Source organism: Nestor notabilis, unplaced genomic scaffold, assembly GCF_000696875.1.
Source record: "Nestor notabilis isolate BGI_N333 unplaced genomic scaffold, ASM69687v1 scaffold22190, whole genome shotgun sequence".
In the NCBI taxonomy this organism is placed as follows: domain Eukaryota; kingdom Metazoa; phylum Chordata; class Aves; order Psittaciformes; family Psittacidae; genus Nestor; species Nestor notabilis.
Window position 1 is genome coordinate 1 of NW_009912744.1, and position 25,547 is coordinate 25,547.

At 39.9% G+C, this 25,547-nt stretch overlaps 1 protein-coding gene across 1 annotated transcript in view; it reads right to left on the minus strand.

Annotated features, from left to right (window-relative positions):
* Positions 1-79: 79 nt before the first annotated feature.
* The window catches only part of LOC104410872 (N-chimaerin-like), a gene marked incomplete at both ends in the record, with an annotated part of 49,007 nt that continues 23,539 nt past the window's right edge, over positions 80-25,547 (minus strand). Inside the window, 3 exons of the mRNA XM_010021150.1 lie at positions 80-245; positions 458-593; positions 19,938-20,226. Coding sequence (XP_010019452.1) covers positions 80-245; positions 458-593; positions 19,938-20,226 — 591 coding nt within the window. The remainder of the gene's footprint in view (positions 246-457; positions 594-19,937; positions 20,227-25,547) is intronic.

Here is a 25,547-nt window from a genome sequence, read left to right on the forward strand (position 1 = left end):
CTGTCCCTGACCTCCCCCCGTCTGATACAGGTTGGGCGCTAGGAGGTAGGGCTGGCAGCAGTTGACTGCGGATGCTCACCACTCTTCCCTTAAAATGACATTTTCTAATGCTTTTTGTATAAAAAGAGGCTCGTCAAACTCATAGAGCGTAACAAGCTCTTCTAGTAAGGAAGTGAACGCAAGTGCCACCACCCAGAGTTCGTTGCACACCCCTTCCACCAAAGCCCTTGCCCCCGATTGCTGCTCTGGAGGAATTAACAAAATCAGCAGGAGGTGAATGACACATATACTCACATCAAATGCAACTGACAATGAAATGTGCACAAGGCAATCTGGTCCTCACTAGCCCTCATGCAAACCAAGGAAACAGTATTTCACACAACCATTAAAGCCTTGAACTCGTCACAGAGCCAAAGTACAACAGGGACTCAGAAGACCAGGGCAGCCCATCCCATACCTGCCCAGAGCTGCTCACCGTGGCAGACCAGCTCGGGGGCTCTTCGCCCTATTCTGACATCTGGGAGGGGACACCACGATGGCCAGTCGCCTCCCACTCTTTTTCTCCTAGTGCTCTCCAAGCATTTGGGAATGGTCTTTGTCAAGAGACAGCAAAAACGGACCTTTGATCTGATTTACTATGGCAGTGATTTACACCATGGGGCTGTCTGCCATACTGAGGTTTAGGAGGTGAGAAGGCCCTTTCTTGTGCGCAGCCTGCACTACCCAAGCGCAGCCTTCCTTCTGTTGCTACAGGCTGCAGCACCACAACCGCTCTCCCTTCTGCAGCAAAGGTATTTTTATCTCTCATGAGTCAGTAACAACCAAAGACAAGCACAGTTTGTCACAGGCTTCTGGGTGGAATTGGTATGTATTTTGCAGCTGGATCACAGCATTACTGTTTAGCTCAATCCTGCCAATGTAGCTGAGAGCAATGCTCATGGTGAACCCCTCCTCTGTTCCCTTGCATGGCGACCAGTACCTTCTGTACAGGTTTTAAAAATCTGCTGGGTTTCAGCATGGGGTCAGGTTGCAGAGATTAAGGATCAACATATGTGCTTCACCACCACTAATCTGCAATGCAAGTTAATAGCTAATAATCGAAACACTGGATGTAGATTATACAGGATGAAGCTGTCGGGCATTAGTGGCTCATACAGGGGCCTTAGGAGCACCTGGCTCAGTTCCCAGTTTCAATACCAACAGGAGGCCAGTTGATCCATCCTATTGAGAAATACTTTTCCAATAGCTACCTCAACCTGCCTGTCTTGCTTTTAACTGCTCATTTCTGCTGTAGGTGAATAAATGCCCCTCTGGCATTGTTTTGCACATCCTTCTAAGTGTAACGCTCCATGGCAAGAGGAGATGAAGTGAGGTGAGGAGTAAGAGATGGCAAAAACCAACCACCTTATTTATGTGAGGTGTAAGAATAGTAGGGACTCAGGAGAGGGGGAAACAGACAGGCTTTTGAGCTCATTCTCTTCTTTCTTTCTGGCCAAAGCCACTTCATGCTTTCACTCCCAAGAACTGCATCAGGTGAAAGTCCTTATGGAACAAGATGGACCTAAACCTAACACAGAGGAGTCATCCTCTTCAAACAGCTTTGAGTGACAACAGTCTCAGAAAGCAAATTGTGGAGTTCCGGAAATGTTACACGCTTCCTTGGAAACACAAATTCCCCTTACCTTTTAAAAGGGAAAAAATAAATAACTTCACATTAGTAAATAAACTCTTTGAGAATTTAATTTGTTGGAAATAAGCAATCCAGAGATTTTCAGGAGTACATTTACTATCAGAATCAACCACTATTGTTTTGTGTAATTCCACTTAAGAAGTAGGATAAAGCATTCTGAATTTTCCTTTCAGTCATTGGTAAAGGGCATATTTGTTTTTTGACATATTTATTCCTTAATTGTCAGCTTCCTTCTTCCTAATCCTGACGAAATGATTTATTTTCAATGGCACATTAGAGTCACATTAGTAGAAACTGATCTCTGGATCCTGGAAAATTAAATCTTTAGAATGCCAATAAAAAGGTAAGCAAAACTGCCCAACAGGGAAAGGTCCTATCTCATGGCTGTAATTTTGGAATGCTTTATAATCTGGAAAGTAGTTATAAGATTATGAATTTTAATTCTAATGTTACTTTGTGTTACAGTAATCTAACTCAGACTGCTTATTGGTTTTATATAAATCAGCTTCCTACTGTTCTCTGCAAAATGTTTTCTGCTGTTTACAGATATAGGAATACTGGGCTCACCTACACTTACAGCCCCTTCACATGTGCTGTATGCACTATAGTTGTGCACACCAGAAACCTGGACTGAAAGTTAAAGCCATAAAGCTAGCAACTGAAAAATTATGAAAAATATATATTTATCTATTTCTTACATATATTTCCCCAACATAAAGTAGCATTGTAATTAAAATTCATATAACTGCTGTCAGGCAGTTGACACAGATCTATAATGCATACCCTCATTTTTCTGCCATTGCCTACCTTAGGGAGCTTGGCATCGCAAGCTAGTGCTCTTTTTAACACAGCCCACTCCCTTTTTGAAAACCAAAATGAAGAATGAAATTTATGTTGTACATCTCTTCCTGACCGCAGTTTGGGTCATTCGGCAGGTCCAGATCTTGAGCTTAACTAGTACTTGAAGGAACAAAGTAAGACAGAGCAAGCCACTGTCCCTAGGTAGCCCTACTCATTGCAGAGACGAGACTAGTTTTCTAAATCTTGATTTTATTTTTTTATTAATTATTTGTGACAGGCATTTGCAATCATTGCACGTGCAGGGAGCAGTAAGCTGTGCAGACTCCAGGAGGAAGGAAACTGCAGGGCTGTCTTTTTTAAATTTAATTTAAGGTTGTGATTTCATGGGATCGAGGTGAACTGAAAATGGAATGACTGGAAGTAATAGCCAAGCAACCTCTCAGCAGAGCACGCAACCAGAGCAGCCTCTTGGTCCTGTACATTTTAGTGACTTAAGCACTAAAGAACCAAACCCAGCCACACAACAACCTCTAAACCCAGACATCTGTTTCATGGTTCTACATTGTACATATGGACTAAAGGAAAAAAAAGAAAAAAGAAGGAAAAAAGAAAGAGAAAAGACTGTAACTTGCTATTTCAAATGTTCTCATTTGTTCTAAAACCTCAACCATAAGAGTGGTTCAGCCTAGGTTCTACTGGGACGCCACTTTCCTTACTTGCCCCCTGGGTCGTCCTTCAGGGTGCAGAAGAAACAGCTGTTTTCTTGAGCACTATTTGCTCTGTGTTAGCTGGATAATGTATGCATATTTTCTGGTACTAATCTCACAATCAGTAAGTCTTATTATGAAGACTCCACAGAACTGATTTTAAAGTCATCCACGGTTTGCAGTACATTTCAATTAGTCACTCTCTGAAAGACACATTATGTAAGTTTAATCCAGTCACACAGTCAACATCAGACAAATTATCTTTCTAAAAAGGCAAATCAACGCATTCCCATTTGTTGAGTAATAAACTAAAACTACTCCATAAAAAACCTCAGGAAAACTCAAGTTGGGTTAAGCTCACAAGTCCTAAAATACCCAGGTTAGACTTGATCAGACCTCCTGAAGCCCTCATGCATTTCCAGTACAGTGGAGTTTAGTTTCATCACTACCTAGCTCCTCCCTCAAGCGCAATATCATGTTTTCTTCAGCCTCAGAAATGCATGTGCAGTACACAGCAGGCTTTTTATTCTCATATGGTATTTTCATGTTATTATGACTAAATATCCCTTTATCATTTCAGACTTTATATGTAATATAATTCCTTCCCTCTAAGGAATGTATTTTCATAATAATATTAACCAGCAGTATACTGCATGCATTTTTTTTAAATATCAAAGATGATGCCCTATTGTACATATCCCAAGAAACCAGATATTTGGTCTGCTATGCAGTTAGCCACTGGATATTTTGTGGTGTTCGTTTCACTGTATAGCTAACGTCGCCATATGTATATGCTCAGAAAATCCTTCCTTGCCTGAACACTTTATGAGCATATTTTATGGGCTTAGTACAACATTTTCAAAAGCTAATCAGTCAGATTGTGAAACTGAGCCCAATTTCCTCAACGCTGTTCTTGGTGGAAGTTTGTTCCACGCTAAATATAATTTTCCCAGTCATATCTTTCACAGAATTGTTCCAAGCGGGGAAGAGGAGCCCAAAATTTTACTTCTTATTGAAAAGTGGTGATAAGCTGTTTTTCATTTAATTTTCTTCACTTGTAGACGTGCTAATGCCAGGCATAGCCTCTGCCCACAGACACATGGCGTGAGCAGAGGGTAGGAATGCTTTTAGAGGAAAAGTTCAACCTGAAAGCTGGCATCTCAAAAGCTGGATGGGAAGAACCATCACGCGGTCTTGGCCACCAGGGCAAGACTTGTGCTGCTGTCATTCCAGCACAGCCACATTTACCTGGCACCTGAACAGCACCAGGCTCCCACAATGCTCAAAGTATACTGGGATCCTCAGGCAACACACAACCCTGCTTTGAGTCCACAGCTACCCACACAGTTGGCATTTAAGACATGGCTGAATGATGAAAAATTACGGCTGAGAAAGCTCTGGTTTTTGCAACAAAATTTTCCACGTGGACTGACTTCTAATTGAATCTGACCTTACTCCCCCCTTCCCCCCCCCCGTGAGATACTGCAATATCTAACAAAATGGCTATTTATATTTTTTATTCTTATTCCTGAAAAAAGTGTAGGTGATTTCCACATCAGGTAATGAACATTTTTATATCTAGAATTTAAAAAGAAGTTTTAAAAAAATCTTTTAATTAAAACTTTATTTATACATATTCAGCCAAAGTGCTTGGTTGGTTTAAAATACGATTGTTAAATTAAAAAAATAAATAAACTAACCAAAGTTTACATTATGGAAAAAATACTGCCCAATAACGCTGCTAGAAATTACTGCATAAAAAGTAAGTTCATTTGGTACTGTATTGTGCAATACAGTTAGAGTATATTAGCATTATTTGGGCAGATTTTATGGTTGCACTGATGTGCTTACCAGAAATACCCTGAAGTACCCATGTTTGTATAACAAGGGAGCATACTCATAAAAAGGCAGAGAGCGAGATCTTAGGGGAAGCCAAGAAAAGATGTTTCTGTGTAGCTTTAGTCCTATAACCTACTGGTCACTGCAGCTGATTCAGATCTAGGTCAGCTGGCTTATTCTGTTCCTAGTGGCATGCTCCCGGCGGTTACCAATATGGGTCTTTGGAAATGACAATTTGAAACTGCACTGGCAAAAAGCATCCACTGTGACTATTCCCCTCTTTCAGTAATTGACAAGACAAAAACAATGTTTGCTGTTCTGGGTAGTGGCACAAAAGCAAGGCACTTCTCACTGGCAAACGCAATGCATTTCTTCCCTTAGGGAGGGGGCTGTTTTGGTACATAACCATGGATCTAGCCGTGGCAAAAATAAAACAAATTCCGCAGTACTTCCAGTAACAAGTTCTGATGTTGGTCTGGTTCTGGAGGACTTTGCTAACATCAAGCGACTTAGCTTTTAGCGAGGTCAGCAACTGGCCTGCTGTGTCCACTGAAGAATGGGGAGTAATTCTAGGGATTCCCTTCACACTTCATGGGTACAAATACCACATACAGGGCTGCATGTGGTACGCAAGAATGTGCACAGGCAGGGACATGTATATTACAATCAATAATGCTGCCAGGCTGGGTTTTATAAGCAGTAGCTATGACTTCATTTATGCTGTATAAATAATAATAATACACTTCCTCACAGGGTTGTGCGCTGAGTGAGACAGTGCAGTCCTTCCCCCTGCCAAGGCTCCTACCTTGTCCTGGTTTGGTCCTGGGCCAGTTGAAGCCACAGGGCTCTTCCCCCTACAGGCACCAATGTAGGATGTCGCCATGGCCTTGACTGCCTCTGTTAAAATAACCAACTGCTCTGGCCCTTGCCTTTAAGTCTGAGACTATCAGCCTGCTCGCAAGGGGGAAGATAAGACTGCTCGACAAAAGCAGAGCTGCTACCAAGCTGTGTGACACTGAGGCAGGGTATGCCAATCAAACACCATGATAAAAGCTACCCCCAGAAAGCCAAGAAACAATCTCTTTTTGCTCCTAACTCTGTGGCAAGGAAGGCAGTTCCCCATGACCAATGTTATCAGCCTCAGCAATTTTCTCCTTACCATATTACCCATTTTTTCTCATTACCACAACCCCAGTTTTCTCTCGGGAAAACAGGCTGCATTAAAAGGAGACCAACCCCAGCCAAACATGGTAAGTAACGAAGGGGACTAAGACCTGGTAGAGCACAGAAGATAGCACCTCCCTGCCTCAGGGGGCTGGCAACATCACTGTTCCTGCAAGACAGTCCATGAGCAAGAAGAGAAGCAGAACAAAACACCAGAATTTGTCTCCAGCAAATCCAGACAAACCCTGTGCTTTACTGCTTTGGTTTCAGTCCTTTCCATCCACCTTTCTGTCCCTCATAGCTTTGGTTTTGGTCTATCGTGTCTTTCTCTCCTCCTGCCAGGAGTCTGGGCCATGGAGATGGTAAGCTAAACTGTGAGTTAAAGCAGCCACCTGTGCCTTTCTCCCTGGGAAAGGCAGAAACAGAGGGACTGGGAGGACTGCTCACATTAAATTTTGGCTAGAGAGGTTCCTATGGTGCAAGGAGTTCTGCCTGAGGGAGCAACCCTTACACTGGCCAGGAATATGCAAAGGCTGCTCCTCAGCATCTTCTCCATCTCACTCCCATTTAATCAGCATTTTCTATTTCAGCTAACAGCACCACATTTTCTCCCCTTCCCTTTGTCTGTGTCATGTCCCTTTGCCGGCCTGCAGGGAGCTGTGCCACTGTCACCAAGGCACAACTGACACTGATTGCAGAGAGCGGTCACTCTGGCGAAAGCCTCTTGTCTAGTGACACATGAAGGCAGTCTGTATTCCAAAAAGACCTTAAAAGTTATTTATAAATGCCACAAGACAACGTGCTCTATAGGAGTGATAACAGTCAAAATGCAATGCAAATTAGCAGCTGCATGAATTCTACTCTTTTGGCAAACGTTTTCTATTACTAATATACCGTATTTAAGCATCATGAGAGAAAACAGGCTGTTAGACTAATCTGAACCCACTAGGGACAGGTGATAGTTTATTTCTTATCTGACCCACACAATTATAAGGATTTCCTCAAAAAAAAGGAAAAATAAAAATTAAAAGATGAAGAAAAAGAAAGAGAGAGAAGGCACATCAGAAAGTACTGTACCATTGATGAGGAACCTTATTTGTCTACTAGCTAGCAAATGCTGACAGTGGCCAAACTTTATGAAATAAATAATTTACAACACTTCCTTTATGATATCCATTTAAGAATAATATTAATAAAACCAGTTTTTACAATAAAACTCTATATCTTTTTGTAACTGAAAATGTTTACACTTAGGGACAATGACAATCACGTAATCCACGAGGTCTTTCTATTATTCTATTTATTAGGTTTTTTTCCCGATTTATTCGTCATGGAATAGAAGATTTGGCTACTGGTATAACATAGGCAAGTGGTATGGAAATTTCTTTTTATGTCTCATTAATATTTTCTTACCTGATGTATAATACTCATTTCACATTAGTCTTGTCTGGCAGCCTAATATTAGCCTTTTTTGTTCTACACAGTAATTCAATTTAGAGTAATTCAATGTATGTTATAATTGAAAACTACAGCTCATTAATTTCTAAACACTCTGTATTTCATACTACACCTGGTTCTTTGGCACATCCTCTATTTCGAATCCATCCACTCCTTCCTTCCTAAGCTATGTTGCTATGATACATCTGCTGTCAGAGTTTCTTTCTTAAACATACTTTCAGTCCATAATCATACTTATTTAGCATAAATAAGACTAAGAGTGCAAAGTCTCCTAATCCTTCCTTAATTATCGTTTGATTCAACCCATGAATCAAGGTGAAACCCATTTTTAACCTGAAGGAATACTAGAGCTGTGACATGGACATGCAGCATCCTTGCAAAATTTATAATGGTGAAACCTGCTTGTGGACCACCTCACTGCAGAAAAGTTACAGAATGGGGTAACCCCCAGTGTCCATAAGCACTCCTTGCATTCCCCAGTTACTGGTTTCCTAGGTGCATGTGTGTCCATGGGCATAGCTGCACCACTGCTGTGGATCAGGGTCTACATTCATTTTATACAATGCAATTAGGCAGACTTGGAAAATGAGGTAGGCTGATCATCCTCCAAATGAGTCTCTCATGTGGGCTTCCGCTACCCTTGCATAAATCTCTATTTAAATCAGGACTCATATGAAGCCTGCAATGAATGAGACCAGAGTGGAATTGGCAGTGGAATTACACTCTGCTCCCAAAGTCAAATTACCAGTTATTATCAAATTACCAGTTTATTGCCACCCATAAAATCTAATCCATGATCACATTCTCAGAAAAGGCTAGTTTTAAATTTTGTTGACCAGCGTTGCAATTTTCTCATTTCTTCTTTTCCACATATGGTTCATCTTTCCTATTTTTATACCCTCTAAGCTTCCTAATTAACGTTTTAAAATGCCTGTGTCATCAAAATTTTCATATAAGGGCAGGAAGTCTCCCGTTTCCCTGGAGGAAGCTATAATTGTTAAAGGTTCTTACTCAAGACAGGTGCTCAAGAAACCATCATCTCAAATGGTCAAACCCAGCATCTTTCAAACAGATTTAAATAATGTCTTGATTTCATAACTAAGTAATTTTGAATAATTCAAAATTGGGCTGGCAATGCAACTCCCCATCGTAAATTGGGTCTACTTGGGTTATTTACCTTCTGGAGGAGAAGCAGGCATTGGCATGTAGACAGGTTATACAGCTTCTGCTACACAGCAGGGACTTCGGGGTTTGGTTTTCATGTTTTGTTTGGTTTGATTTTGGTGTTTGTTTGTTGGGGTTTTGGTTTTGTTGGTTTTGGTTGCTTTTTTTTCACCAACAAGTCTGCAGATTCTTGCAACATAATGTTTAGTTGATGTCTCTTTGCAGTTGAAACACACTAGTCCTAGGTTCCAAACAGTAACTCAAATACCTGACATTTGGGATTTCAGAAGCATATGATCTGTGGACAGCAGCTCTTATTTTGAGTATAGGGCACATCAAAGCTGAAAGACTAAGTCTGGGGTATAGTTCTGTTTCTTAAATTCATTGGCAATGAATAATATTATTGACAACGAACAAAATGTTTATCTGCACAAACGCTTTCTTCTTTCTTAGTCACGTTATTTATGTCATCTTACAAGGCAACATTTCATTTGTACTGCCACCATCAAATAGCACTTTAAGTGACACTGCTCGTAAGATTTCTAACACTGAGGTTGTTTGAATTTTCAACAATAAAAATAGCCCAAGAGAATTAACCCATAAAAAAATTAACCCATAAGCTCTCAGCATTATCAATTTGCTGAGCAGTGAATCTGCCTTGCAAACTTCAGCATGTGACCAAGGTGACTGGCAGCTTCCAGGCACCAGGCTGCAGTGCTGTGACAAATGCTAGCAGGGATTTGGAGGCTAGAGTGAATGAGAAGCTGTCACTTAAGAGACTGAGCACTTCAAATTCTGTGAAAGATAACAACACACGATGATTTCTGCAATTTCTGTGCATTCGTATTGAACACATCATTACTCTAATCATCAGCCAATTCGCAGAAATGCTTGAATGCAAATGTAATTCACTATCACTTTAACTTTGGCAAATGCTTCAAGATTTTTCCAGCAATGTAAAATCATCGGAAATCTTCAGCCAATAAACTATTTGATACATGATATAAACCATAGAGCTTTTAAAATGCTTCATCATTACATGCAAAATGGAAATCTGGAATACAGGCTTTCATATTTTCACAGTGTTCCTCCACTCTTCTCTCAGGAAGGGGAAAAGCTGCTTGCCTCTAAGTGCTACTAATCTACTTAACAAATTGGAAATCATTAAAAAACAATTACTAAATCACATACACATATGACTAAGGTTTAATAGAGGACTTTATATTTTGTGATACTACCTCTAATGTTCCTTAGGCAAACTATTTCAGACTGCCTTAGCTCTAAGCAAATGCAATAATAATCCCCACTAAAAAGCAATATTGCCCAAGTGCGCTATAATATGAACTCCACTATTAGAAACACATCATCCTGTAGTTATCTTGGAAGTCGTACGGATGTGAGGAAAATTAATACTTAGATGACAAGGATTAGAGCAACCACTGTTCATCATCTGAGAATCAAGATTTTTCAGCATGATGATTCTTGCCCTGCTTAAACGATAGGACTTTAGGAATAGTGAATGCCAGAAGCAACACTGTTTCTAACTGCTGATGCCATGCAGAAAAAAAGGTTAAATATGGAAAAGTTTAATGTTCTAAAAGTTAATGATCAAAAGACGACTTTGCAAAACTGTCAAGAGTTGCTGTCTTCACTGATGACGAGTGTGACAGGTTTGAAGTAATAAGAGCAAGTGGTTTATTGAGCTTAGTAACAAACCTGCTCTTCTTACTTTGTTCAAATTCAGAAAAGAAAAACATTCTGCTAGAGACTAAGCATGAGAAGTTATATCTGAAAATATCTTATTTTCTTGTGAAAGATTAAAAGGAAAGAAACAAGGGATAGAACAGATCAGCTTCTGAGGCATTAACCACAGGATAAATGGTTTTTCTTTTTTTCTTTCACAGTCTAACACTTCATTTAGGCACCTCTACTTCTGTTTCTGCTACCACTTCTAAAACAAGCATTTAACTTTTCATGGGTCTTAAGGGTTTGGTAACCTCTTATGAATGGGCAATTATTAGTGGAGCAGATGTGTCTGCCTGTCAGGGGATTCTCTAACCAAATGGGGGGTGACACAGCAGACTGCCACAGCTTCATGTCCTTTCCTTCTTTGTACAGAAGTGAAATGATGTGTATTTGTACTTGTGAGCTTGTAAACAGTGACCAGTGTAAAATGCCTTTCCCCTTCTCATCTAAATAAAAACCACCACATTGCCCCACTGCAAATGGTAAGGTGAAAAAGGAGCTTGTCTGCATAATGCTAGAGGTAAGTGGTGAAAATCCCTGGTAGACAGACTCTTAGCACAGATATACACAGGCTACACAAAGTAGCAGAGGGTATAAAACACAAGATAGATTGGATATTAGTTCACAGCCAAAGGTGCTACCAACCCCACTTCCCAGAGCCCTGGCTTTTCCTTGGGCCTCTCATGTTCAACTACTGACCAGACCTGACCCTGCCTGGTTTATGAGATTAGACACAATCGTAGCCCAAGGTGATTATCACCAGCTATAGAGTGTCACGTTATAAAGTCTAAGGGAGGTAAGAAACTTGTAAATAACAAAATTATCCTTTTATAGGGCTCTTAATTCAACAGTCCAGTCTGTTTCCTGGAGAAGTGATTAGTAATAGAAAATAATTAGGAGATGCCAGATGGGAGGAGGAGTTCAAAAAAAAAAAGGCCCAAACCTCACACAGCTAAGGAAAGAGAACAACAAACGAGGGAGCTGCCAGCTAGCAACCCACTGCAGTCCTTCACCGTCCAGGACGTTCATTGCGTAAGCAACAAATGATAACCACATGCCTGCTTTGGAGACTGCTCTGAAAGACCCACCTTCTCCTTCTTGTGGCCACCACATGAGTTATTCCATTGTCAGAAGGCATAAAAAGTCAAGCGAAACCACAGGGTTTGTTTTTTCTTTAAAAAAAATTATAATTTCCTTACATATGGCTATGAGGCTTCCCCACGGTACATCTAGGCATCCTTTTGGGAATCTCTACGTATAAGGCCTGTGGGGAAGGTAACCAGCAGGCTCCTACAGCATGTTAGGACTGAAGTCATGACAGCTCTCCATTGCTCATCAGGAGTTGAACTGGACCTATGTATTTCTGAGTCCCATCTAACTAAGGTCCACTAAGATGGGAAAACTCTTTCCCCCCTGAAGAGTGCCCAAAGAAAGCTATCTTTTTTGGCATTTCAAGAGCTAATGGAGATTCCTTCCTCCCTCCCCATGATCCTTCTTGAGCTACTCTGTCCCGGTTAGAAAGGAATAAAACTTCTGCCAGTACACCTAAGAGAAGTTAAGGCTATACAGTACTTTTTGTAGGGCATTAAAAATATCATGAGATCAAACCACCAAAACCCCCAGAAAGAGCTGCTGGTGAGAGCTTCACACTGACCTACCCCACAATATGGAGAAACACAGGAAAAGAATAATAGCTTATTCATTGCTAATAGTTTCATTTTATCAGTAACACCACAACCAGTACTCTTCTGATCTAGTTGCACAGCAACTGTACTGCTTTACAGCCTTTTTATTAGTTAAGTAGACTACTCATTTTACAAAAGCTTCATCAGGCACTGAGGGCATACTCTACCCATACTTCTGCTGTGGGGAGGGCACACTGATTTCATATGGCAGCAGCCTTTCTTAGTGTAATTAGACACTGGCCTTCCTGATGACTGTAACTTTGCATACGCATCTCACATGTCAGATCATAAGAGCCACATGATGTGAAAACGCAGAAAGTAATGTGAAAAGTCATCTCAGCAAGAAATCAAATGATTTGTACCCATTCCTTTGCAGATCGAAAGAGGTGATCCTGCCCCTCTTGTCTTCTCTTGTGAGACCTCACTTGGAGCACTGTGTGCAGTTCTGGTGTCCTCAACATAAAAAGGACATGGAGCTGCTGGAGCAAGTCCAGAGGAGGCCACGAGGATGATAAGAGGACTGGAGCACCTCCCGTATGAAGACAGGCTGAGCAAGTTGGGGCTGTTCAGCCTGGAGAAGAGAAGGCTGCGTGGAGACCTTATAGCAGCCTTCCAATATCTGAAGGGGGCCTACAAGGTGTCCGGAGAGAGACTCTTCATCAGAGACTGTAGTGGTAGGACAAGGGGTAACAGGTTCAAACTTAAACAGGGGAACTTTAGGTTAGATATAAGGAAGAAGTTCTTCACAGTGAGGGTGGTGAGGCACTGGAATAGGTTGCCCAAGGAAGTGGTAAATGCTCTATCCCTGGCAGTGCTCAAGGCCAGGTTGGACAGAGCCTTGGGCGACATGGCCTAATGTAAGGCATCTTTACCCATGGGAGGGGGTTGGAACAAGATGATCTTAAGGTCCTTTCCAACCCAAACCATTCTATGATTCCACAACTAAAGGCTGAAGCAGGATGCTGATTCTCAACTGGGCTTAATTGCAAAATGGAAGAAACCTCTCTTCAGAAGTAGCATTGTCATGGGAGGCACGGTGTGCATTTGAAACACAGCCTGACCTAAGATCCTCCTCACTGTCAGAAGGTTGTGGAGCCTTACTTGCTTTGAACCTTATAATACTAGACCAGCAATCAGGTTACCAACACAAGCATGTGACTTTCACTTCACATTAATCCCACACACCACACACTGTGTAAGCATTACATTAATGTGCTTTGAAGGCACAAGCACACAGAGGGGCAGACAGGTGAGGTCCTGTGAGGCCAACTGGAATCAGCTGGGATGCCGTTTGTAACCCATGGGAACAAATAGAGCACAGCTGAGCGCCAAGCAGAGCTGGCAGGGAAAGAAGAAATAATTTGGCCTGGCAAAACCAGGAGAGCTATAGAACTGTGTTTAACACTGGAGCTGAGCTACAGGTCTGGTTAGAGATCCTTAAGAAACAAGTCTGGCTTGCTAATTTATCCTTTATAAACATGAGATACTGACAAGAGTAAAATTAGATATTCTGTGACCTGGGGATTAAATTAGCAAAGTTTATGCTTCATTTGGAAGCTCTCAATCTTAAAGCAAGATAATTTTATACAATCTTTTTAGAATATCAATTTTAGTGGTGCATTGAACATAAATAAGGGCTTAGGTTACTCTTGGTGATTATGAGTAGAGAAAGCACCCTGCAGCAGAATTTTCTTTGTGCTGATGCCTGCACACTGGACAGCACGTGTGATTAGTTCTCCTTTCTCGGGTCTTAATAAATAGTTAAAACCAGCTATGCTCATAAAGAAGCATCATAACCATTTGCAGTCTTAGTTTGAACTGTATGTGCCATGTATAATGACATATGGCACTAGATCCCTACCACCACAAATGCTAATGCACAGAAAGGGAAGATGAGGAAGACAGGCTGGGTCAATCACTGCAGAGTACGATGTTGCCAATATCCCGGAGTAGCTACCTAAAAAGTAGGCTTGTTTTACATCCTGCTAAAAACTTTCTTGGTATTGACAAAATTGTCTGTGCTTTGAAGTCTCTGCTGAAAGATGGGCTAAACCCAGAAGAAATAAATAGAAGTTTTTGCCTTCCAGAGTTATGTTTTATTTATAAATTACATTAAACTTACAGAGTGATTGTCATGGACACCCGCGCAGGGACTGGAAAGGAACATTTGTGAGAAAAGGGTTGACAATCTCCTCAAGTTAACCCATGGGATTCTTCAGTGCTCCATCTCCTGCATCTTTGAACTTGCTTTAAGGTAAACATTTATTAGTTGTACTTTTAAAAACATTATTGCTTTGTCCCTACCATTGCTATAGCCATGGTTTATACATTACATTCCCATCTTTTCTCATAAAATTAATTCAAGTAAAGGGAAATATTAAAAAAAAATAATAGGTCCATCATCAAGATTGCTTCAAAGCACACTATCCTCCCTGATTATTAAGACTACTTTTTAGTTCCTATCAGTTCCAGCACTGGCATAGCACCAAGCAGTGTTGTTCAAAGCTGTCACAGACCTTGCTAAGAGGGCTTATGCTCCTATGACAGTCAACTGTAACTTCCTCAGCTACATTTTCTGATGTCCTTTCACTGAAGATAAAATAAACCTTAGTAAAGGAAGGTTTTAAGCAGATCTTACTAACAGATTTGACTGAAAGCAAAAGTAGAAAAGTAGTAGTGTCATTAATTAAAATACCAGTGTCAGTTCAAGGTTGGAAAGTGAGACTGGTCCCTCTGCAAACACCGGTAAATATGACCCTTGATTTTGTATGTGGAGGCTGTTATGAATCCATTAGAAATGTACACAGAGATTGCAATTACCTTTGTGATCTGGATTATCTTTGAAGGCAGGCTTAAAAGCATGCTTCCTACTAAAATGACACAGGTTTTTATTTCCAAATCCCCTTGCACAGGATTGCAGACAGTTAGACTTCATCACTATGAAGGAAAAAATGGTATCGCCGCTAAGGTCATTAAAAATAGAACAGAAGAGTGCTTTTATAGGGTGGCTGCTGCCACAAACCTTCTCTCAATTCTTTTCCATCTGCAGGAACTGAACTGATTGTCTAGAAGGGGTCTTTAACTGATTTACAGCCACTGAAGTTTTTTGAAGCACTTATTGCCAAAGTAAACATGAATAAATGTGATTCAGTTGCTATTCTAACATTAACCTCAGCACTTCATTCTGAAACAAGCGATAACACATAACTAGTTATTGCATTTTCTCATAACAAATACTAACTCTTGAATAAATTGCTCATACAACTTCTTACATTAATATCTCAAAAGCATGTCAAAATAAAAAATATCATGTATTGCAGGGCTTTCAAGAAGGACTTTGAAATACGTATCTAGGGATTTTTTAATTTCTGAGAGCTACCAGTTTTATAAGGTATTTAACTGAATCAAGTCATCTGCTCCAAGGCCATAATTACCTTTGAGAGTGGAGAATGTTCAGGGATCCATCAGTATTCAAGGCATAGGAGGAATACTAAATCTTGTGATACTGGGTATTATTTCCACTTCCACACTAGGCCATACAGACTGAATCCACATGGGAAGCGCCTCTTCCAAATGAATCTTAGCCCTCACTTAAAACACAGACCACGACGGCTGCACAATTGTGTTCTGAACAATCTGCAGACTGTTTTGGGAACCAGCATTACCTTTCTAAATACAGCAGCTAAAATATCTCTTCAGAGCATTCAAGCATGACAAGCACTCTCCTGTTTCCAGTCTCCATTCTTCCAGTTATCTCTATTTATTAATTCTTTCATAGGTTATGAAAATCATAAATCATTAACCAGGAATCTTAATTTTTAATATATACTTGTAAATAGTAAGCAGTCACATTCCTTCTTATAATCAGTGAAGCACATGCTGTGCAGTGGATTATATTCTCATGCTTTTGCTAATAAAAACCTCATCTTAAATCACACCACTTTCAGGACTCAGTACTTAGGGATATTGTGATTTGTGTCCCACAACCCTTATCTAATGATTGCATAATTTTTGTCTTTTCATCTTTTATCATCTTTAAATACTTCCCCTTTACTAAGGCTCATTTTTAATGTATTGCATATGACAAGTAACCCAACACATGCTGAATTTTTCTACTATGAATTAATCACTGAAAAGAGTGGGGAACAAACAGAGCATTATTAGTGCATGCTGGGAGGCTTCTAACTCAAATCTGTGGCGTTCCCTGCTACTGCCCCACACCAAGGCTAGGTGAAGTGCTCATTAATATTTCATTCTCAGGTTTGAGGTGTGTTCTCTGGCTGCCCAATTTCCTCCACTTGATTTTATGGCAGAAAGCAAAACCACATTCCCACCAGCTGTTCCCCAGTCACAGCCTGTGTGTCTCTCCTCTCCTTCTTCTGAACGGTTTATCTTTCATATGCCACCCCCACAAGATTGGGCAACAGCCACAGGCACAAGGTTTAGATTCGGATCTGAACAGCCTCAGAGTCTCCAAATCTGGGAATGTATTTTGGCTCAGGATGATCAACGTTCAAGACTCAGACTTCTTCCTCCCTTTACAGAGGAGGAAACATGCAGTATAGGGAGAAGCTGTGTGGCTACAGTATAAACCTGACAAAGCTGCATTAACTGCCAAATACTGTATCCTGCATAAATTTTCGCCTACACCATGGGGCTAATGGGCTAATGTTGTAGCACACAGATCACAAGACAATCCTTTTTTCTCCTTGGATTTTGAAAAATTGTCTTCGCATTCTTTCTTAGAATAGTCAGTGTTGATTCAGTGCTATTCTCTTTATATTGGACAACAAGAATCACTCTGCCATCCCTCCCACCAAAAAGGAAGAAAAGCTACTTGACCTATTTATAAATATCCTAGAAGAAGGCTTCCTTATATCATGGTTATATGATTCATAATAAGGTAAATACTACATTATTATTAAGTTTTCAAGTAAATAGCAGTAAGAAGCAAGACCCTGCACAAAAAGGGTAAAATTACTACCTTCTAAGCAATTTAGTAGATGGTATGTATATTTCTCTTATTATTAAAATTTTTACCAAAGAAATCTTATAAACTAGAAGAGATTGAGTCTTCCATTTAAGTGGAGGTGTCTCCCATGGTCCTCATTGCTAGCATGTTAACTTTTCATAGTGGGTAGGCTTTTAAAAAAGACAGAGGGATATTCCCTGTCATCCCATGTTCACCCCACTGAGCCTGACACAGTTCTCCCAGGCTGTCAAGGTAACAGCATGAGTGGCTGTGCATGTAGTAGAGTACCCCAGACAGTGACGGGAGACACTTTGGAAAGCCTTCCGAGATCTCCTCTTCTCACTACTCATTCCCATATTGCACACAGCCATCACCTGCCCCGAGACATCTGGCGAGACCCACTGCCATATCTCTTGCCCTTCCTGTGTTCCCCACATCCTGTGACTTACAGAGGAGGGAGAAAGGATGTGGCAAGCCTTAGCTGGATACTGAGGCTTGTTCCAAATGCTGTGGTTGATACTGTGATTGGGTGTTGGTCATGGGGTTGAATGCCTTATTTTCCTTGAAGATTTACTGGGAGAAGCAACACTTGGGACTCTCTGTGTCATCTTCCAGCGAAGACCCTGAGAGGTGTAAAGGCAGCAAAGATTTCATCTCTGCGCCTCTCCACAGTAAAAAGGATCACACCGTGCCTTCCCCATGAAGCCACAGATAGGAATCCCAACTGGATAATGACTTGAAAATTAAACTGAAATTTTCACATTTAGCTATACTGTGGTGTCTGTGTGCCTCATTGTGTTCACACCAACATGGTTCCAAGCAAATAAAGAGAAAAGGCTCAAAAGCTGGGCTTCAGGCCAGTAAACACCACTGCTGTTGAACTACATTATGGATGAAGCCACTTTAGTTGCTTATAACTTCCAGACAAACAGGGTGGGATGTTGCAATTACATGACTAACGTCTCTAAAGGTTTTTCACCTAAAATTTAACTCTGTAAGAAATATTAATTCTTGACCTATTTAATGAAAAATGTTTCAAAACGATACGTATACCTTGCTCATGAGTATGACATAACACCATGTAATCTATGGAAAAAACAGCATTCTTCAATAATAATCATTGAAATCCCTTTACTATGAAAACGTTTACATCAGTCTAAAAAATGCTGTGACAGAACAGAGTTGTGTTGTCACTTGAAAGTTGCTAAATGCAGGAAGAGTAAATTTTACCAAAGAAACCCAAAGTGGTGGCTTCCAGAACTCCTACAGAAGATTTTTACCCAGGCTTTGCATATAATGAACTCTGTATGATAACATGCAAAACAAAAAAAAATCCTTTTGAAACAGCATGCTGCAAGCCAGTGGCTGTCAGGAGCTGTAACTGATAACTCACCTCTCTACTACTGGTACCTAACAGGCAAGAAATTGGATATTAAAGGTAGTCAGCTAGCTTCAATATCCCCACCAGTATTTCTTTTGACAAAATGATCCGGTAACAGAGAAGACTCATAATTTAAGCTAAGATGGGTGCTTCATCTCTCAACAAATTCAGAGCAGGATGACAGACTCTCTGGAGAAGGATTTGAAAGACCAAAGCTATGAGACTCCTCTCTCCATGGACTGTACGGAGCTTAGTTTCACTGTAATAGTTATATGGCAATTGTCAGTCAGACCTTTCCTTCTCCTCAAGAAAAACTGATATCACAGGCATATTTCTGATTGGAAAGACAAACAGATGATCCCAACTAAGGTTAGCATTTCTTCTAAGCACTAGAAGCGTATTAGATACTCATAATGTCATTCTGAATGTTATTTGTGAAATAGGGAAGTGTATCAGACTATTACACATGCATTAACACCTACACATATGTAAAAATACACTTTAAAAAGACTTCATATGTCAACTTTTCAATAAATAAAATATTTAGCTTAACATGATGGAACTCACATTATGTTTTCTTTTAAGTTCAGTCTCTGTCACAAAAATGAAGTTTCAAGCAGCTGCTTTGTCTGCCTGACACATTCACAACCTCCTTAACATTTCTGTGTTCACCCATTCTAAGATTTCTTTGCTGTTTGTTTTTCTTTTGTAATCCAGGATGCAGTTAGTTCTCAGCTGATACTGCAACTTTCTGAAGAGAGCAATCCTTCTTCATAAGTCTGGCTGAGGCCAAAAATAGCGCTGTCAGCTTCTGACAGGCTGAACTTAGCCAAGTGAAATGTTTTAACATTTTATCAACTTAATGAACAGGCTTATTTATAATGTGGACAACTTTACTGTCATTGTATGCAGACTGCTGAATAGATTATTGAATGCATTTGTCTGGGGAATAATGAATATATAAAGAAATGTAATTTTTGACCAAAGGGGCAGTTTTCTTATACACTGTAAACAATTTTAAGATGAAATATTCTTACCCTGTTTGAAATAAAGAAGTGGCTTAATGGTAACATCTATAACTGTGAAAATACCTCAAGAAGGGAACTTCACAATGATAAATAACTGACCTCCAAAACATAGAAATTTGCAATATGCAAAAATTACCATTAAAAAACCATTTTAAATGTAACTATTAATGCAATACTGGAGATAAAAATGTAGACTAAATATCTACAGATATATTTAGCACTTTATAGTAGATGAGGGAGGGTTAAAAATACAAAATAATAAGTCTAACAGAAAAAAAGAGTGTGGGTTAACAATTGCTTACCCTCTTTTCTGCTACCTCATCCTCTCCTGTAGACTCTTTGCCATCATGTTCATCTCTCAGGCTTGGCATATGTTTTTTGTGTGCTGGCTCTCTGTTTAAAGTTGTATATCCTACGTGTTCATAAATAGGATTTATTGTCATCTTGGCAATGTATTCAGCTGCTTTCGTTTCAATATAAAGAGTAATCAATCCATCTGTCACCAGGTCATGGATGGACTCAAAACGTTTCTCCCCAACAAAGTGCTTTCCATCGTAGTACAGTCTGAAGTTTCTGGTTTGACTTCCAAATCTGCCTCAATGAAATGGGAAAGTTTTTTTTTTAAAGAACAGTAAGCAGAATAAAGAAGAGTAAGCAAGCCTTTGCAAACAATAAAAAACACTTTATCACTTAAAGCTGTGACTCTGCTCTGTGTCTGCTCCAGACGAGAATGAAAAACTCAATTTCTACTTAGCACAGATAGGAAGGAGAGATCAACAACAACTGCAGATAGATAGCCAAAACAGTGACTGTCCCAGAAGGAGCTGTTTGTTCTCTTATTCTTTTACCCCTTCATTATCCCATGGAAAAACTGAAAATTACTTCACACTCTTTATGGTTTTTTTAGTACTTTACTATTGCATCGCCGTAGTCAATTTGCTTGGCTTTGATATGAAGAGTTCTCATAATAGAGTCCTCTATTACAGTTGATCAATACAGAGTTTTGATGCCGTCTCGGACCTCTGCGCCCCTGCTTGCTTGCAGGAAGAGGCCATTCAGGGTTCAGCTGAGCTTCAGTGCCAACAATTACACTGAAGCAGAACTGCTGCCAGAACTGGAGCAGCACAGGACAAAATGGCACAAGGGCAAGCATTCTTTATTCCTGGCCAAAGGCCAAGGACTAACTCTTCAAGCTTTGTACAAAAGTCCTTCTGTGTTATGCTTGTTAAGTCCTGAGCTTCAAGCAAATCTTTGTAACATACAGGATATATAACGTGAAAGCTATCTGACACTACCCATTCTGCTGTCAGGGTGGAATAGGATTTCAGTACAGGCTCTTAGCAACCATAAGAACACCAGTTTTACCTGAATAGTAGCATATTTTAAAAAAATCCTGTCCTTAGAACGTGCAACAATTTTCTGCCTAAAAGCAATCTAAATGTGTGAAAGTACACGAGTGTTTGCGCTTGGCAACAGCCAACGCATTTCCTGCGGAGAAGATGGAGGCAAGAAGCTGTTTTCATGGCTCGTTCCAGTGTTGTTCCTTGGCCAGACAGCAGCAAGGGTGGCTGCCCAGGGTATTGGCCCCCTTGGGAGGTCAGATCTGCCAAAGAAATATTAAAAACTAAATTTGAAACTATGGATTGTTTTCATTTTACAATCAAATGCTTCACAGGAGATGTTAAGGAGCAAAATAAATACTGGTGCTTTTGCTGAAGTGGCTCCTTTCCAGTAGGGCCTTGCCAAATAGGGGGAATCATAATTTCAGACCTTGCCTCAGGTGAAATATTGCACTCTTCTTGCAAACATGGGCAAACCCACTTCTTCTGTGATGTATTTTTTTTTTTTGTGTTCTGAATAAAAAAACCTTCCCATCCCCCTATCAATAACCTGACAGTGACTGTAACTTCAGGAGCTGCTATTTTTACATAACACTGAATGTCAGGGGGCTCTCAGGAATCTGCATCTTGCTCAGTAAGAAAAGAGGACATGATGTGTAGGAGCTACCTAGGCATTTCACTAGAAATGAAACGGTACTTCTGTGCATAATTTAACACCACATAAACTAGAAGTTCAGTGAATCAAACTGAAAAGCAAGAAATTACAAAATGACATAAAGAAAAAATTTTTACCTAATACTTATTTCATCCCAAGATGCAGTCCTGAGTGAATACAAGTAATTCAGAAAAGATAATGTCCTAAGTTACAGCAGGAGGGGTAGGAACATATGTAGGCTCATTCTTGAGAGCATCTTTCTACTCAGTGTAGTACGTGACAGACAAGCTTTGACCATGAGATATGTTCCTTGCATAGCCTCTGCTGCCACAGAAGTCAACACGAGCAAAGAGTGCTCAGCACTTTGCAGTGCCAAAGCAATCAACCTTCATTGTCTTCTGCCCAAGTCAGTGGGAATAAAGCACATGGAACACATACAAGCCCTGTGACGTTAAAATTTGACAGGAGAACCAAATAAGTTTGAAGGTGAAGAACAATGGGCCTTAAGTGACAATATGCAAGAGAATTATTTTTATTAAGAGATGTAGCAGGTGAACTGCTGTTCTAATCAGTAACATATGCTCTGACAGTACTTATAGCAGAGTTTTAAACAAGCTGAAGGTCACTTACTGCTCTTAGCTTTCTAGAAGAGAAAGTATTACACTAATCTTATCAAGAGAAGATAAGGCACAGAAAAGCTTCTCAGGGCCTATTAGTAAGTACACATGGTGTCTTGATTTTAGTAACATCCTTCAGAGTCTAAAACAAAGTTCTGAAGAACAAGATGCCCAAATGCAAAGAAAAAGTTTCTTAAAGTACTAAGGCTCTTCCCATCAGGGTCAATAGGTGCATGGTTCTACCCAGTTATGATTTACCGAGCAGCCCCTATGCTGCACATTGGTTTAGACTGCTGTATATAAAGCGAGTATTTGAGAGATACTACAACGAATAGGATTTCCAGAAGTACATAATCTTTATCCCACTGCTCCTGACCCACATTTCAGCACGAGTATCTCATAGGTAATGTTCCACAGTTTTAATTCTTTAACAGTATCCCAACATCTCTCCCATAAACTTCACAGACAGATGGAAACATTCTCCTGTACACATCTGGGGAACTGCACATCAATTTCTTTTGGCATTCAAAGATTCATTCAACTTTCTTGGTTTAAACTACATAGGAGCAATTTAACTATTACCAATTAAAGAAAGGTATTTAAACAAAGAAGTTACTCTGCGTCAGTGTCATAACCACTTGGAAAAGGTGCTTGTGTATCAGCTGCAGAAGGTTAACATTGAATGGGTTTACCTTTATCTGATTTCCCATTTGTTCCAAATCAAACTTTTTTCCCTCTATTCTTTTCTCATTGGACACATTGTGGGGAAATGTATTGTTTTCCAAATAGAATCCTATCAGCAACAAGGAGGAAAAAAACCCCACAAATCCATGAAACATCAATCTCTTGCGAAGTCTGTACCATCAACGATGTCTCACAATCCTGTGTTGCTTCTTTCAAACTCGTTTACATTACTTTCTGACTACACAGTGGTACTATTTTGATCAAATTACAATGTAAATGCAAACAGAAATGTCCGATTGCAAATGATCAATTAAATTTTAATCTTCAGTCCCTTCAGTTTTACTTAAAACTACAGTTTACATTTTTCCATTAGCAAGAATATTTCATTATACTTACTTTCAATAACATTAGTGCAGCCTGGTTAATTATACATCACCGTGGCAACTAAGTAGAGCCAAGATTTTGTATTTCAGCTTCCTGATGGTATCTTCCTAAAGGCAAGTGCTAATACCAGCTGTTTTTCATTTAAGAAATAGAAAGCAGGACACAGATAATGTATGTTCTCTTTTGGTCTAAACAGGGGAACATTAGATGTTTTTTCCAAGCAAAAGAAATAGACCTCTGACATGTCAAACAGTCTCATTGTGTCCACTGTGCATTTGTTTGCAAGCAGTAGGACTACAGATAAAAGACTTCTTTTATTCCAAGTTGTCTGAAAAGCAATCACTCTGTCTAGTCCCTTTGGTTGCCAGTATGGCAGAGTGGATAACAACGTGGGAAAGCGTATTAAATGGTAGAGCAAATGTGGCTAGTAATAAAGGACTGAGGAGTTGAATTAGGTATCATAGCATGAGAGAGACAGGCTTCAGACTCGGCCACCTACTCTGTATGTGGCATTCACTGGTGAAACAAAAGAAGGAAGTGAAGGACCAAGAGCCCATCCTTATTTTCTTACCATCTCAGATGGGTTTTAAAGTCCACATACAGAATTGTACAGTAGCTATTCACCTCTTTCACAGCATATTTTATGATGAGAAGAGTATCTAGACAAAGACATTATCTAAAATGTGTAGCTGCAACCAGACCACAAAGTTAGTACCCCTTGGGGCTACTCATGTCCTCACGAGTTTCAAGCAACTTCATACACTGAGCTGGGAAATCTTAAGTTCTGTACATGTGCCTGAAGGTCACTTGGACTTACTCTTGCCTTGGAGAAAAAGCATCTTAATGTACTTTGCAGCCAGAAGGTTGAAATGTAACTAAAAATTAGGTGCCAGAATTTCAGTTCTAGCTTCTGAAAACTCAACCAACACTGAAGATCAGTCTTGACACTCCATAAAAAGTGACAGAAATATAAGCAATCTTGCAATCAGGAATGTCTCCTAATCATGCTGTGTTCATGTGAGAGAAAACAAATTATTCCACAGATACTCTTTTGGCGCATTTCCTTGTCAAAGAAGCACAAGTCTTGCATGCAGCCAAAACCTCTTTCACACAGTTACCCCTGAAGGTCTCCAGCTCTTGAAAGCAGCTCATTTTGGTGTTTGTTTTTTATTATTATTATTTAATGGCAACATTTCTAAGGATGGTCAAGGAATTGTGGAACTTGCATCTTGCTAGAGTACCTGCTTGACAAATGTAATCATCTCCGAAACCTTAGTAGTAGTTTACAAGAACACAGTTTGCATAAATGAAATCAAATGCTTTAGCGATTGAAAATAAAGGTTCATTTTATACCAGGAGAGCCAAAAAATTCTCATTGTCTGATATAGTTGGGAAAGGTGCCAGAGTACAGTTACTATAGATTGTGTTCCTGTGCCATTTGGAAGGGTAGCATTGGCTGGCTGGCTGACTGTTGCTTGATGAACATTAATTAGGTATAAAGTTATCCCTAAAACCTGATCAGACCCATGCTCTGGCTGATTGCATGATAGTTTAATTTAGCATGGAAGAAATGTGGCATCCTTCAAAACAGAAAACAAATCCCAGAGCTAGAACTGCAACGTGTCTGCCCCATGCCAATTCAGACACAACCTTCAACTCACTCTGTCTAATTGGGATCAAGCAAAAAACTTGCAGCTGGTGCTGTACCATTAACAACAGTTTCCTGGCAACTCTCAATTGAGACTGAAGACTGTATACCTGTCTCACTGTTCACACTTCCTTGTTCAAGAGGGAAAAAATACTGTTCAAATAGCATGCTGCATACAGCAGGCAGCAAGGATGAGAGCAATGGTACCTTCCTGCGGACCACGAGCACTGTCAGGGACAAGGCAAGGGAGAGACAACTGCTCTAGGGTATCAGCAGTAGGTAATAGCTGCTGAAAACAATGAAGACTAAAAGTGTTATCAGCCTTTGGTACCTGTAATGGTGTGTTTCACAAATAAATATAACAAAAGAATAAGTCTTCTTTTGTCTCAGTGTCTTACTTTACTTTGAAATAGCTTTACGCAACTGATTTTTCACCATCTCAAACTCTGAACAATGTTAACTGATCATTAATATGCAGTACGATCACTTAACACTTAAGATCACTCTTAATGTTCTTGATCAGTGATAGATAATTGGAAAAGAATGTATTTGGTTCTGAAAAAAAACCTCTTGTACAGATGTAT